General features: G+C 45.4%; 1 protein-coding gene across 1 annotated transcript in view; it reads right to left on the bottom strand.

The window, feature by feature from the left end:
* The window catches only part of LOC126538868 (putative sodium-dependent multivitamin transporter), a 98,563-nt gene that overhangs the window by 51,497 nt on the left and 29,914 nt on the right, over positions 1–17,152 (bottom strand). Inside the window, exon 5 of the mRNA XM_050185593.3 lies at positions 13,468–13,556. Coding sequence (XP_050041550.2) covers positions 13,468–13,556 — 89 coding nt within the window. The remainder of the gene's footprint in view (positions 1–13,467; positions 13,557–17,152) is intronic.

The following is a 17,152-nucleotide window of genomic DNA, read 5'->3' as shown; positions in this document are numbered from 1 at the left end:
GAAGCCAATGGTAGGCGCCCGTGCGATGGAGTCACACCCGGCGAAGAGAGTCGCTCCTTGGTCCCCCTACGGTCTTGCCTTGCTGACTTGCAATGCGCCGTCACCATAGAGGGTAGGAGGCGACGCCGCCAGGTTGTCACGGCGCATTACAGCCGTCTTGCTTCTGGACCCACGTTACCTGGAACAGTGCCAGGCTTTCTCTTCGCTTTCGGGAAGAGCCAAGCAGTGAATAGCTCCACTGGCTGCACACGAAGTGGGGTCCGCCAACTTGTTTGCTCGTGCCGCGCCTAGGGAATGTGGCATCCGTGCTTCTTCGCTCCTCAATTAGCTGTGGTGCGATTCGATGAGGTCTGGGGAACTCGAAGTAGGCTCAGCAAACGGTCCCGTATCTAACAGCCCCATCGGTACCTTCTCCACTTGAGCGTGTTCCTCTCCTCATGGCAGCCAATTAGTAAAGAAAGACCGCTAAACGTAGCCAATGTTTTTCGCTTTGAAAGCAAACAAAAGTGGCGTCCTATAAACGATGAGAGGGTTTCTTGGGCTGTTCAGGCAACGCTGCGGGTCGCTGCCCGATGGTTGCGTCGGCAGTTACGTAAATTTGTCGTCAGGAGATTGCAATAAAAACATATTGGAACAGTTTCACGATACAGCTTCGTTGTATAAGGCAAGATCTCAAGAATGCTGTTTGGATACACTACTCATTGCCCTTCTTATACGACATCTCTCATCATCGAGCTTTTAATATGGAGCTGTATCTTCATTTTGTCTGTTTCCAAATAGACACGGCGCCTTCATGTCCGCGACCTTCAAGGTGCGCGCTATATGTCTAGATTATCGCGTGTAATACATACAGTTGCTCAATCTAGACCGCGCGCTGGGAACGCGCTCAAAACGCAGAGGCGCTTACACCGCTGAATAGAAATGCGTGGACTGCGTCCTCGTGTTTCTGAGGGGCGAGACCATACTGCGACGAAATTGAGTATCGCACTTCACGCCGATCGGCTGATAGCTTCTGCCTCATTTAAGCTTGGCGCCGTGAGATTCGGTTGCGTTTTCAGCGCCTGGCTACCCTCGCCAATTGCCGCGTGGCGATGTAGGTGCACCGCCTGTGCTACGCGACGCAAGGCGCTCAATTTTGGCCACATGACCACCGCCGGCGACGCCGCCTCCTACGCTTGACAGCTAGGTCTCTTATCTCAGCACATTTTGCAGCGCCAGCATGTTACACCATGCATGTCGACTTGGATATATCATCATCAGTCCAAAAGCTACTGGTACTCTGCGAACCCTTTCCTCACCTGTAAAGGTGAAAGTGGCACTGCGATCTATGAAGCGTGGGCCATCCGCTGGGTCCGGTGCTTGCCAGCTCAGTTTTAAAGCGAAGTTTTTTTTTTGCCTCTCCTCCCGACTTTCCGGGCACGGCTGCTGTGAGCTTGCTCGCGCGCGCCGCTTGGTTTCTTGCAACACCACCAGATGGCGCTCGCCTCAGCGCATACTGGTTGCAGTGACGAGGTTGTATTTGAAGAAACAAAGAGCATGAAAGAGAACCAGATGGAAAAGGAACTGGTGCTGACAAATTTCAACTGCAAGAATGCCGAAGAGAAAATTCCAAAGCGCACAGCCACAGGGCCAGACGAGGTTCCCGTTTAGCTGATTATTGAACTAGGACCCATAAGTAAGGAAGCTCTGGTGAAATTCATGGAAAAAACTATAAAAGATAGAGAAATACCGACAGTTGGGGACAAATTAGAATGAATTTATTTTTTAAAGGTAAGGGGGAGAAAGATGGAATTCAGTCGTATAGACCTTCGACCATTACATCGGCCAGGCACAGCTTGGTTAACAATGCAGGCAATCAGATTAAAGCTGCAAGCATAGGCAGAGAATAATGGCATCTTGCGAGAACTTCAGAATGGCTTCAGAATAGGTAGGCGTTTGGATGATAACTTATTTGTTCTTACTCAATGTATTGAAATATCAAGAGTAGAAAGGGTACCATTATATGTGGCCTTTTCAGACATTACAGGAGCGTATGACAAAGTAGACCGGAACATTTTGTGGGATATTCTGGAAGGGGAAGGCTTAGGCGACGAGTGTCGACAGCTTTTGATCGAGATTCAGCTAGAAAATACCGTTTGTGCTGAATGGGAAGGGATGAGGGGTGAGGAGAAGAAAGTTGATATCAACAAGGGACTGAGGCAGGGGAGCTCTTTGTCCCCACTGCTGTTTATGACGTACATGGTGAGGATGCAGAGGACACTAGAAAGAAGCAATATCGGGTGTAATTTCTCGTACAAACACGCTCGTACAGTGGTAGAGCAGAAGCTCCCAGGTTGATTTTATGCGGAAGACATTGTGTTGCTAGCTAAGAAGCAAAGTGATTTGCAACCTCTGGCTAATACCTGTAGTCAGGAAGGCGAGAATTCAGGCTTGAAATTTAGCGTTAGAAAATCAGGTGTTAAGGTATTCAATGAAAGCAGTGAACAGACAGTGGCAATGCAGGGCCGCGAAACACCTTGGGAAAAGAATATAAATACCTTGGTATATGAATAAACGAAGGCAATAGATATGCGGGAACACATGAAAAAAACAATAATAGTGAAGGGGAAGAGAAATGCAGCCATCATGAACGACAGAGTTCTATGGGGATACAATAGGTACGAGGTGCTGCGCGGTATGTGGAATGGTGTAATGGATCCAGGACTTACTTTTGGAAATGCGGTTGTTTGCTTGAAATCAGGCGTACAATCAGGACTCGATGGCAACCAAAGGCCAGTGGGACGAGTCGCATTGGATGCTCACGGCAAAATTAGAAATGAAGCTGTGCAGGCTGTTATGGGCTGGACTAGTTTTGAAGTGAGGGAAGCTCGCAGTAAAATTCAGTATGAAGAACTACTGAGGAAAATGGAAGAAAGTAAATGGTCTGGGAGAGCGTTGAGGTATCTGTACAGGAAAAACACTGATTCACAGTGGAGGAAAAGAACTAGGAATCTTAGTAGCAAGTATGCGGCCTGCAGGGTGGGCAGCACAGCAACAAAGAACGTCAAGCGCAAAGTCAGACATACAGAAATAATCTCATGGGTGGCGGCAATATAAAATAAACCTGCCATGAGTAACTACTTAAGAGGAAAAAAACGAGATAAGATAAGAAACAATTTATGATAACTCAAAGGGAAGCTAATTAATTTTGGAAGCGAGATCAGGATGCTTAGAACACGCACCTATATAGCGAGATATAAGAAGGAAGAAGAAGCATGTGCTTGCTGCGGTAAAGCTAGGGAAACGATCGACCACGTTATATTAGAACGTGAAAATATCTACCCAGCGGTCGATTTAACGACCACTAGCCTCGAAGGTCTTCGGTTCAGTGAGAGCAGGGGGAAAGTAAGCATGTCCGCAATAAAGATTAGTAAGAGGAGAGTGGAAGATTGGTTGGATAAACGTAGGGAAACGAGAAAAAAAAACGGAGACGTAAAAAACAAAGTTCACAGTAGGGGGCCAGAAAATTTGGTTATGGGAATTCATCGGGGTTTTTCCGTCTTTTTTAACCTAGGTAGGATATTGGGCAGCATAATAGCAAGAGCTTGGTGGCGCAGCCCACTGCCCAGTTCCAAAGGGACGTTCATAACGTCCGTCCATCCATTCACTGGTCGGCGCCGCCGCTGCAGCTGTTCACAGTTTGTGCATGGCACGCGCTGTGCTTGCTGTCCTGTGGGACAAAAATGCAGGTAATGGGCTGTGGAGATTGCGTGCTGAGATGCGATCGTGTAAACATTGCAGTCGTCCATTGTCTGACGAAAGCACATGGAGCTGGCACTTCAACAGCGTGCTGGCCACGTATGCAGAAGGACCTCGTAAACATGCACAAGCAAAATGGCTCCAAAGCGTGCATTCGGCGTTGGGGACACCCAGGTCCGAAAGAAGCGTCGCGCGTAACAGGAGCGTCTTCGCTACAAGGCAAACGTGATGCAGACCGCGAATGCATGTATACAATGTGTACATACAACTACAATAATTAATTGAATTAGGTATATTCCCATACTTCGACTAGAGTTTAACACTTCTGCCGCGATCGTGGCGATGTATTGTATTGTATTGTATTGTATTGGGTTTTATGGCGCATAAGCAACTGAGGCTATCATGCGCCAAACACATGGTATAATTTTTTTCAAAAATTGGGTATCCTCAGCGAAAGTCCTTGTCCGGACAAGGACTCTGAGGAGCCCAACAGACCAAATGAAGACCTCAGCCTTCTTCTCAGGACTGAGAAAATGGGTGAGGTGCATCATAAGATGCGTGAAAAAACTTGGTAATAATTTTTAGAATTAGTAGTTCTGTGATATATTATATTTCGTTTAGGATCGCTGCGTCTTTCAAAAAACTAAAAAGAGATGAAGTTCCTACAAGTGGGTTATCTCCTAAAAGTAGACTGGGATGGAAGGGAATGCGCTCATTGTAAAATACAGTAAAATATTTTTTCCTTAGCCGTTCGAGTTGTGTGCACGAGAATAAAATGTGATTTACAGTGAGTTCATCTCCACATTTCTCACATAAGGGTTTCTCCTGTTTTGTCAGTAGAAAGTTATGTGTTAGGTGTGTGTGTCCGATGCGCAGGCGGCATAAAATTACTTCTATAAAACGTTCCTGATGCCTGCATGATCGCCATTCTCCTAGAATAGGTTTTACTAAATGTAGTTTGTTATTTCCTTCGATATTCCATGTACACTGCCATTTTTCTTTCAGCTTGTTTTTCACTAACTTCATGCAATCTGTATAGGGTATATTTACAGTACTGACCTCCTTATGGCAGGCTTGAGCGGCGCACGCGTCAGCTCTCTCGTTGCCTCTAATTCCGTGATGGCTTGGTATCCAACAGAGCCTAATTTCGTGTCCTTGAGTTTGAGCGGTTATTATGTTATGAATTATATTTCCTATTAAAGGTTCCCTTACGTTTCTGGCTTTCAATGCTGTTATTGCACTCAGCGAGTCCGTGTATATAATGCTGTTTTGAATGTTCATCGCGACTATTTTTGATACAGCCACCGAAATGGCATGACATTCGGCTGAGAAAATTGACGTGCACTGAGGCAACCTGACTACCTTTTCCCATTTATCTTGCACTACAGCACTTCCGACGTAAAGTGATGTTTTAGAACCGTCAGTATAAAATGCTGTGTGTCCTTTGTACTTTTCGTCTAGCGCCAAAAATTCTTGTATTATATGTTCACGTGGAGTTTGCTTTTTATGAAATTGTGTCAGTGTGTAGTCACCTACACTGGGAAAGGTATGCCAAGGTGGCAGTGGTTCGGGTCTCTGGGCAACATCAGGCAGTGTGTCTAGAATACCCAATTCCTGGCAAATTTCTTCAAATCGGAGAATAAGGGGTCTCGTCGCATTCGGTTTGTTGTTAAAAAGCTGCTTAGACGGGCACTTCGTAACTATGGAGTAGCAGAGATGTTTTGGTAGTGAACGGGTTTTCAGGACATATGCACATGTGAGCATGGCTCTTCTATCTGCGAGGGCTGGTTCGTTACATTCGACATATAGGCTATTTATGGGTGATGTCGTGTATGCCCCACTTGCAAGGCGCAGACCTGAGTTATGAACTGGATCTAATTGCTTCAGGTAGGACTGTCGAGCTGAGTTGTATACTATGCAACCATAATCGAGGCAAGAGCGAACTATACTGCGGTAGATGTGTAAAAGGCAGGTCCTATCAGCCCCGCAGCGTTTATGTGAAAGCACCTTTAATATGTTTAATGATTGGGAGGTTTTCTTCTTCAGGTTCTTTATGTGTGGCAAGAAGGTCAGTTTTCTGTCAAAAGTTATGCCCAGAAATTTGTGTTCACTTTTTACCGGCAATTCCGCTTCGTTCAGGTATAGTATAGGATCTGTTTGTAGGCCACGTTTGAGTGAGAAAAGGATGGCCACTGTTTTCTGTGGGGAGAACCGGAAACCATTTCGGTCAGCCCACTTTGAAAGTTTATTTATTGTTAACTGCACTTGTCTTTCGCATGTTGCTATGTTTGAGGACGTGCAAGCTATCTGAAGATCGTCGACATAGATTGAATACATATTTGACCTTGGAATTATTTTACCGATTGAATTCATTTTAACAACAAAGAGGGTCGTGCTTAAAACACTCCCTTGGGGCACTCCATTTTCTTGAATGAAAATTTTCGACAGGGTTGAACCGAGGCGTACATGGAATGAGCGGTTTGACAGGAAGTCTTTTAGGCAGTTCAGCATCCTGCCCCGAATACCAAGTTCAGCCAAATCGTGAAGAATTCCGTACCTCCAGGTTGTGTCATAAGCTTTCTCTAAATCGAAAATTACAGCAAGACATTATTGTTTGTGTATAAAGGCTTCACGGATAGTATTTTCAAGACGAACCAGGTGGTCTGTTGTGGAGCATGCCTTTTTGAAACCGCAATGATGGACATCGAGTAGCTCACGGGCTTCTAGCACAAAGGTTAATCTCATATTCACGATACTTTCAAAGGATTTTGCGAGGCAGCTGGTGAGCGCTATGGGCCTGTAACTACTGGGAGAGGTTGGTGGTTTTTCGGGCTTTAAAAATGGAACGATGATGGCCTTCTTCCAGGCTTCGGGTAGTTTACCCGATACCCAAACCTTATTAAAAAAACTTACGAGTGCCTCTACGACAGGTTCAGAGGGGTGGGACAGCATTTGATAGTGTATTCCGTCAGGGCCGGGTGCAGTCTGTTTACCAGCGGATAAGACTGTGTTGATTTCTTGAACTGTGAATAATTTATTATATGGTTCATTTGTATATCCACTTGTAGGGAGTCTTTGTTTCTCGGCTCTGTTTTTGTACGTAAGAAATGATTCTGTGTAGTTTGATGAGCTGGTAACTGCCGCAAAATATTCACCTAAAATGTCTGCCTGTTCTTCGATGTTTGTCTGTGCACCAGGGGCTGTTAGAAGGGGAAGTGTGAAAGGGGAGTATTTACCATCTAGCTTACGTACCTTCTCCCACATTTCTTTGGATGTGGTTGAGCTATTTATGGAAGTCACGTAATTTTGCCACGAAGTCTTTTCGGTTCTACGGCGGATATATCGGGCTTGTGCTCTTGCCTTCTTAAAGTCTATGAGATTTTTCTGCGTGGGGTACCTTCGAAAGTTTCCCCATGCTTTGTTCTGTTTCTTTCTTGCTAACCTACATTCTTTTGTATACCAGGTTTTGTGGTTTTGTTTCACCACTCCAGAAGATTGAGGTATGGCCAGGAGTGCGGCAGAAATAATGCAGTTTGTGACAATTTCGTTAAGTTCATCTATACCTGAATGATGTGGATCTATTTTTTCTAAGCTGGCATTTTCTCGAAACAGCGCCCAGTCGGCCAAATGGAGCATCCAACGTCGTGGTTTTGTAGGAATGATTTGCGGAGATGATGTTAGGTTGATAAAAACAGGTAAATGATCGCTACTATACGGGTTGTCCAAGACATCCCATTTAAAAGCATTAAAAACAGAAGGCGATGTAAGAGACAAATCTATGCAGCTCCATTTTCCGGAGCTTGGAGAGCAGTATGTGTGTTTGCCCCTGTTGAGCAGGCATATATTATTGCAGAGAATAAAATCTTCTAAAATACGGCCTCTAGTGTCCGTTTGTTCGCTTCCCCACAAATTGGAGTGAGCATTAAAATCACCGACTAACAGATATGGCTCTGGTAATTGTTTTAAAAGGTCTTCTAAGTAATGGAGCGTTACTATCAGGTTTGGTTGGATATATACGGAGTATACTGTAATTGTTTTAAAGTGTACTACAGATACTGCAACGGCTTCAAGTGCAGTCGGAAGCTTGACTTCACGAGTAGCCACACTACTTTGAACAACTATGGCAGTACCTCCAGAGAGCCTATTTGCTTGCTCTCGGTCGTGACGAAAGACTTTGTATTTACTTAAAATATTTTTGTGTTTTGATCCCAAATTTGTCTCCTGGAGACACAAAACAACCGGGGAATATACAGCAAGGATATCTTTTATGTCGCCGTAGTTTTTTAATATGCCTCGACAGTTCCAGTGAATTAGGAACGCCATACCTAATAAATTTGACGAAAGTATTTCAAAACCTATGCTCCCGGTTTTGTGGGGCCCGTTATTGGAGTTTTTCCTCCCTTTTTGTGATCAAGGGAGTTGCGCCGCCGCTGCTGCGGAGGCGGGCTACTGCTTATATCCATCGCCTCCAGCGAGGTGATGGGTTTCCGCGGGGAACCCGCGGGGGTACGAATTTGTGGCTTCTCCCGATGGGGGGAAGCCCTGCGGCCTACCGGCTCAGGGGCCAGCGAGCCTTTTCTCTGTGATAGTATGGCAGCCTTGGCTGCACCTGTCAGAGTTGTGGATGGCCCTGCCTGGGCAGTGGCCTGAAGTTGGAGTGATGTGTCGCCACTCCCACTAACTTTGGTTTTGCCAGAGGCCGCCGTCAGGTGAACCTCCGGGATGTCAATGGTGCCGACACCGGAGTGCCGTTCGGGTGGGGGACGGGGCAGGCACACATCAACAATGGTGTACTGTGTGCCCACTGTCACCAGACGCCGCTCGGCCCCCCGGCGCACGGCGTCAACATATGACCTGGATGTCTCTTGACTGAACTTTTTCCTTGCCTCAGGGTAAGATATGTTTTCTCGTACTTTTAGATTGATTATTTGTTTTTCTTTTTTGAATACTTCACAGGTTCGTGAGTACGCTGCATGTGGACCGTTGCAATTTGCACACTTTGTTTCACTTGCTTGGCAGTTGTCAGTATTGTGTTCGGTTTCGGCGCATTTCGCACAGGTCTCCTTGCCTCTACATGTGTTGCTGCCATGGCCATACCTTTGGCATTTGAAACATCTCCTAGGGTTAGGGATGTATGGGCGCACTGGGCACCTGATGAATGCAACCCGGACAGACTCGGGCAAGCGAGTGCTGCCGAATGTTAGCACGATGTGGGGTGTTGTTTTTTCTTCGCCATTGCGCTTTATATTTATGCGGCGCAGGGACGTTACTCCTTGGTCTCGCAAATTCTCGAGGAGCTCATTTTCGTTTTCTGTCATTAGCAGCCGCTCAAAAATTACTCCCTGAACGCTGTTCAGGCTTCTGTGAGGTGTTACAGTAATGTTAAGGTCAGCAAGCTTCTTTTGTGCGATTAACGCATCACTCTGCTTTTTGGATTTGACTTCTACAAGCAGATCTCCTGAGGACAGTTTTCTTGCTTCATATTCTTCGCCTATGTTAGCTACTAGCCACTTTTGTAGTACAAACACTGATAGAGTGGCCACTGGAACCTTTTGCTCAACAGCGTGAACTACCAGGAACTGTGGAAAATTTTCTGCACATTTCTGAGTTGGAACTTTGATTCCTTCGGTGCGGTACCGTTTCCGGTTTCGATCGTTTTTTTTTTAGAGGGGGAAATTGAGAATCCATGCGGCATGTATGGATTAAGGGTTCCTATTGTGTCACCTGTGTTTCACCCTTATAGACACAAGAAGGTCCCGGAGCCCCCCACCTGGTAAACAGACGGGGAGCCCGTCGGCCTGGGCTTGCGGGGATCGTGGCGATGTGCCATTGAGGCAATGATAACACTTAACCCTCTCATAGATTATTAACAATGACGCACAACAACAGCTCAAGCAAACACGCCTTCCTGCATGATCTGTAGACGACGCAGACAAACAGCAGAGGTGCACGCACGGTAACGTTTGTCAGCAACTCACAACTCTCGTATTGGACTAAACGTTGAAAAAATTTTATTCGCTACCAACAACGCCACTAATTCTCTTCGACAAAGCAAGCAGCATACAAAGGTTCGCTTACATCGATTTACACAGTGCGTAGGATGCGCATATTTTTACGTGGCCAATGAGTTTAAATGCATTTTGTAATGAAATCGGTTTTGCCGATCCGAGGCATTTCCTCGTGTGGGGGCATGCTGAATCGTGCGCATGCTAAAGCGCAACGGTTCCCCTGTTTGTCCTGAATGGATGCCTATCTCCCTCCTTAATGTCGATTTCAAGGTACTCGCGATCACTATTCTTCGGCGCTGAGGCCACCTGATGAGCTTTCTAGTTTGTAATCAGCAGGAGTCCTCTGTACCTGCAAGAAAAATACACCGGCTGTCTTTCCTGACTCGAGACATTACAGTATATATGGTGTCGCGGTTTGCACGTGGTCATCTTGTTTTTTTAGACGAAGAGAAGGCACTTCACCGACTGGATAGCCTGCATATATTTGGTGTCCCCACAGCATTTCGCTATCCACAGTCATTTGTGGCATTACTTTCAGCCTCTTACTTTAGCATTTCTTTTTTTGCATGCTTTAAACAGAGATCCACGTGTTCGGGGTGGTGCGCTGCCTGGTAGCAACATAGTGAAGGTGCCGTATTCGCCTACAACATTACATTGTCGCTTGCCAATGAATATAGCCTGCCACATAGTTTACGCTTGCTTGTTTCGCGCGGTTAGATCTCAAGTGCTGCTCTTAACTTCAGAAAATGCCAACACTATTTCACTGAGTCTCCAAACTTAGGCCGGTTTTCACTGCAACCGCCCTCACAGATCGCGAGATCACTACAGTATCTCCCGGCCGACGCTAGGACAGCCGCGTTCCAACGGCGCCTTTGCTGTGTCTTGTGTGTCTGCAGACTGCTGTATACTAGCACTGCGCTTCCTACTACGGGTAGTGCAAGGTCGGCAATGTCCGGCGCATGTTCTCGCGCATTCTTTGGCGCTGACGTTCGGCATCTGTTGCTCAACCTACGTGCCAACAGGGGTTTTTTACACTAACTGTCATTTTTACACTAACTGTCGCAACTATTCGTCCTGTCCACGCTCCAATAATCCCATTCAGATATGACTTGCTCCCGTTTGCTTTGGGCCGGTGAGTTCGCTTTATTCCTCTTATTTCGCCATCATTAGATTGTTCTTTCGAACGAAAACTCGGCGGTATCCTGCGGCTAAAATAATTATTTAGCGGCGCACTGGTATTCTTAAAAATAACTTTATCCGGTAGCTCCTTGAATATTACTCAATACGCGTTCAAATATACTTTCAGTTACCCATATTGCAGGAAATATGCATGAAGTAGCCGCACTATCAATAAACAAACGAGCAGGCGAACATGTTTTAATTCTCCAAATATCATAATGTGGCCGTCGTCACAATAGCAACAAGCAACCAAAGCCAACTCGGTTCTATTTGCTTTTAGTGGGTGAACACTGCAAATCACTTTTCCAGCGTCATTGACCGCACATTGAAGAAACACAACTACCATAAAGCCGTATGATGGCAAGCGATGGCGACAAGTGCACGGCTGCGTCCGCTGCAGGATTGGTTCTGGTGCTCTAAAATATCGCCGGCTTCGTGTTATGCATGAGTCATCACGTACAAGGAGTGCTTCTATTTTTTTTATTGGTTCTACAATACTAACAAAACGCTCTCTAGTTGCGCGTATGTGTTATACCTGGCTTTGTTAGCCTCTATATTGGTCCTGCAATGCTGTACGCTGCTGTTTTTTGCGCGTATGTCATCTAGCCTCACATTACTTACACTCTCTTCTAGAATGGTCTAGATACAATTCTTCAAAAATAAACACTGACCAAACGAAAGCCGTGCCTTTCAGCCCTCGCAATAAACTGCATCAGGTGCGACCACTTTGTTTAAGGACGGGTTCGCCACCCATCCAAACAGTTCCAGCAATCAACCATTTAGGTGTCTTCTCGAATGAAAATTTATTATGGAATGATCACGTCTAAATGGTGAACAAACTTTCAAAGGTTGTCGGTATTTTGTTCCGACTGAGATACTTCTGTAACTGAGAAAGGCGGGCTAGTTGGTGGTTAATACTTGAATGCATAATGTAACCGCGCAAACGACAACGGACGAACAACAAACACACTGGACAAGCGCGCAAATACTTCATGCGTAAGCGTATTCAGCAAATGTTGTAGAATGCACGGTTTTCTTCTGTTGTTATTTATGGCTTTCTGGTTTGGAGTACAACATCTTTTACCAATATCAACCGCCTGCATCCGCTTCAAAAGAAGCTGTCAGAAATATTGTGATTACTCTGTGACTAGAAAACACTGAGCCGATCTTTAAGACACTTAGTATAATAACCCCCCCCCCCCCCCCCTTCCCCAGCTGCACGAAACTTTACTCCTCTGACGGTATAAAGCAAGTGTTATGAAAAATAACTGTGTTTTGTGACAACTGTCCGTATCAAAATGCAAAGAGCTTAAGTACTTACCACGAACAAGTTTGTAATGGTTTGTGCCTAAGACCCGTAGAAATTATCGTTGCCCAATGTTGTGCGTCACTCTCCCGCATTTATTAAACAGGGAATCTCAATCGATGTACGTATAGCTGAACAATGCGACCTATGTTATCTCGTGTTTGTTATCTTGTACTTGTAATCTCGAAATTTTCTCTGTGAAAATGCTTTCGTGCTGCTTTCGTATGCCCTCGTATACCACTGCCAAGCCTCTGTAGGGTGCCTCGGCCTCGTCAAGCCTCCTCGCTGGCTTTTATACCGGTGCACACAACATCATTATCATGTTTGTTAAACAGATTGTATGGTGTTGTATTGTATTGCATTTTAATGCATTGTATGGAATATAGTGGTCGTTGAATCGTTTGTAGGTCGACCACCTCATAAGCTGGCGCGTTTTCAGCCTAGTGTACATCAGCCAAACTACAGGCGCGTGTGGTTCAGCCGTAGCATGAAATCACAAATGCAGAGTTTACGTTATTGCACAGTGTACTGGCACTACTTGACTGCGCAAAGGAGACTCCTAATTTCATTTTTAAAGCCATACTATAAAAGTCGAAGCAGTGAAAAAGTCATAGAAGTGTTGCAACCTTTTTAAACAACGATTTGTATTTTGAGAAGACCTAAAGAAAACGTTGTGCTCTCCATACACTGTCCGTTCGCGCCCACAAATTATAGAAAGATAACAAATAGATTATAATGTCTATGGACACGGAAGATGAATGGGCTACGTCCAGAATTTTTTTGAAGACTAGTTTAGAATGTATTGTAGTACTTGTTTTATGCACGCCGTCTGTTTAGTATCGTTTATGTGTTTTGCACATTATCTATGGTGTCATTTGCAGACATATTTATGCATTAATAAACTATACGTATCAAGACGACTTTTGAGTGACTAGGCGTTACATGGTACTGGCTTCCACTATAGCTCTTAGGTTCACGCTTAGGTTCACCAATTTGTTCCCAAATACCCAAATATACACCAATTATTTGTTTCGCGCGGTCGGTCCTATGCTTCTGCATGAACGTTGTCACCTATGGTACAGGTCACGTGATTAGGAAAAACAGCGGTAACGAGAAGTAAAACTTGCTATGGAACTTAAATCCGTTCCCAGAAAAGCTTTTTTACTACGTTCATTCGGGCGTCTTTAGTTATGAACAACATTTAGAGGTTACGATCGTCAACGTCATAAGTCTCACCTTGTGGAAGCACTCAGCAAACCAGCCAAGAATAATCCCCGCACCATCGTGACGTCAGCCAACCGCTCTCTTAAGAAGTATGGAACAACCTGAGACATAGAAAAACATGACTTTTCGGAGAATGTAACAAATTAGTAGATAGAAAATTAGGAAATAGTTATACGAAGTAAGGGTTTTACTTTTATTGGTCGTATAAACTTTAAAACATTCGCTTACTAACGCAATTAATAAACACGGTGTCACACGTGCTAATATAAACTTGAACACTTCCCTCTCAATGATCGCGGAAACTCGCTGCCAGAACGCTGCAGTGAGGAATCGCGGCAGCAGCAGCGAGCGAATTCACCTGCGTGCATTTCTCGCTTCAACGCGAATGAAACTTCCAAAGCACAAGGCGTGCGAAGCTACTGACACTAAGCGCACTCTGCAAACATCGCAGATCGCTTTGAAAATGAGGCCCCCGCGGGCGCGTTCTTTGGCCACGCCGCACATCGCTTTCAGGATACGGCGCACGCACGGCCGTGCGTAAGCAGCAGCCGTCGGAGAACCCCCTCCCTCGGCCCATCCCCGTGCTGCGCGCGCGACAGAAGAGAGCGCGCTTGCGCCCCGCCATCCTCGCTGGCGCACGCGAGATTGAGCCGCGTGATCTGGCTCACCAACGCACGCTTTCACTCGCACACACAGCCTACGGTGCGCCGCGACGATTTCATCGCCCTTGGACTTTATACGGGACCTCACGACGACGGCGACGCCAACGGCAGAAATGCGCCTGGAGTGGCGATATAATTTCTGTCGCAGCAAAAGTTCAACCCGCCCTTGTTATGCCAAATAAGCGACACATCATACCCCACTGAACAGGACGTTTTGAAGACGTCTTAGGCTAGCGAAAATGAACGAAAACGTCCACAACTATTTAGGACGGCTACAAGACGTCCTTTCAGGCACGTCTGGCAAACGTTCTGCAATAGACGGCTAGGGGACGTCGTGTTAAGATATCGCCTGCTTACTTATTGCAAAGACGTCTTTGAAACGTCGTGAGAAGACGGCTTGAGAACGTTTTGCGTAAGCGTATGGAAGATGTCTGTGTGTGTTTTTGAATATGTCTAAAATAAGACAGTTCGCTGCTTTTCCCGGCTTACACGGCTGTCAGATGTCTTCCAAAAATCACTATACCTAGTATAAATTTGTCCACTTCGTCGTACCTTGTCATACCGTCCATATGTACGTCACGGAGAAAAAGCATGGATCGAGCGTGAAATAGCGCTAAACTAGATGGACAACGCGCACATGCATAGGCCAACATCAATCAAGACTTGAGTGAATACGCAAGTTGGTTCAGAAGAAATACAAGGACGTGCGTAAGTGCACGTGAGACAGACACATGCCGGCGCAAATAACGCACTGTACACTGCTCGATACATAGATATCGCAGTGTTTCAATGTTTCTTAAATAGATATACCTATAGGTGACTGGCTTTATTGTTTGTAATTTTTATTAAGAACGCGAAGTAATTTTATATCCGTGCTATACAACCATTTATCGACACTACTGCTCTTGCTGCACGAAGCGCAATGATACATACGGACCCGGATATATACCGCAGCATTATTTTAATGTCGCCCAAACTGGCGACTGCACGAGCGTGGCGCCAACTCATAGTGACGAGATATGCGCACTTTTTCTCGCGACAGTATGCGTGCCTTGCCTTTGCGCATGGCTTTCTCAGTGGCGACAGGCAATACAGAGGTTGGTCGGAGCGGAAGAGTCGATCGTCCAAACGCATAGTATAATCACTCTGCATGGCGCCAAACAATTCACAAAATACAATAACTAGTTATTGGTTTACGTAGAAAAAGCATTCAAGTAAATGTGGTGGTGCTACTGGGATATTAAACACAGTCTATTTATTCGTGAACATAAAAATAAATAAGATCGTATAAATCAGCGCACTTCAGCTTAAAAAAAAGTCACCTTTGTGTGGAGCACGGCAGTCGTGCTTGATTGCGACTCGCGACATCAAAAATTACAACCTATCGCGTAAGAAATGGAGTGAAATATTCAATAAATTCAGAAAGAATCTGCCCAACTACTTTACAAACACAGCACATTAAATGCAGTCTAACCGTCCAGAACAAAAATTTGAATACATTTACCCAAGTAACAGAATACGGTTCAAAGCAATATGGCTACAGTACGACAAATCGCAGAAGACTATAGATCAGCCAATGAAAATCGGCATAAGTAGTAAGCGCATAAAATAACATGTTAAATGAAAATGTCAGTCCACATGAACGTAGGAATTGTTTTACCTTGGTGAAGGTACTTCAATTAATAGTTAAGCAAGGCGACTGGCAAGCAGAAACTAAGTCTTTTGAAGGTCGCGATTCGGTGCCAGGTTGTAGGTAAACTTGAAGCTCCGACAGTTTAAAGGCGCTACAGCCTCGAATTAGCAATATATTTAGCCCATGTATAAAAGGTAAGCCGAGTTTTTGTCAGATTTCATTCAATTACACTGTTCATAAAGAAACAAATAGCGGCGCAAGTCACAGTCCTCAGAACAAATAGGCGCTATGCATGTTGCAAAGATCGGTTGATCATAACACGAAGGAAAGCAAGCTTTGCGTAAGTCGCACTAACACAGTGCATGTTTGATTTAGTCACTTCCTTTACAGAGGCACAGATGTCAAAACACAAAAGCTGACATCCTGACGCCACGAATAGGCGGCTTTCGGCATAACAAAACATGAAAACACAATTAACTGTTCGGTATCCTATTACAGATGTGAACGCGCTTTCCATCTCGTTCATCGTTTCGCAACGGCAGGAAAAAGAGCGAACGCATAGAAAACCACGAGTCACCTGCAACTGCATATACCTATACATACACCTATTTGTGCGCACGCATGCCGTACAATACAGTTCTACAAACAACCTTACACGGCACAGTAAATGCAAAAGGTGCCCGCAGCAGCACCAATAAACAACATGAACATAAACAAATGCAACATACAATAAGTATCCCTTGCTTCGACGCGCAGCCGTTCCGAAACGATAGGATTTGCCGCTTGTTCGTTACAGACGCGTGTCGCTGCCAATCCCTCGCACAAAATCCAAGCACGGTCACCTCTACAGACACAAAAGACGCAGATTCGTCGAGCACATAGGTCATTTCGATGATTTACCCAAAAAGAAGCCTAAAATACGAAAAAAACGAACGCGAAACTGCACCCGTCCGGTGCTAAACTATACATGGCTAAATGCCGGAGAAGGGAAGGAGGATAAGTTCGGAATTTTTTACTTTCTCCCACGCCCGACGGCCCAGGCAGCATCTTGACGGCTCGAACTATCACGCGACGGAAAGCCTTGAGAGAGGGCGTTGCTTAAGCTCACCCTCACTCTGCCTTTAAGTTTTCTCTCCATACGTGCACTTCCACTCCTTCGCCCCTGCACATCTTTCCGGCGGTAAGCGGCGCCCGGTTTTCCGGTGGAGTCGTATAGGTAGGCGCTTTTGTTTAGTTAAATTTATTACACTCGCAGAGCAAGCTCTCCATTTTGTGGTTTCGATGTGTTAACAACGACTGTTGTTGACCATTAGAGAAAGCGACGTCGCTTCTTAGACTAGGAAAGCGGATCCAACCTCGTCGATTCCTGCGTTTCGCCGACAAAAGAAATGCGAGTGCCACA

This window comes from Dermacentor andersoni, chromosome 8, assembly GCF_023375885.2.
Source record: "Dermacentor andersoni chromosome 8, qqDerAnde1_hic_scaffold, whole genome shotgun sequence".
In the NCBI taxonomy this organism is placed as follows: Eukaryota; Metazoa; Arthropoda; class Arachnida; order Ixodida; family Ixodidae; genus Dermacentor; species Dermacentor andersoni.
Note: the sequence above shows the minus strand (reverse complement) of the source record. Positions and strands in the feature narration are given on the sequence as shown.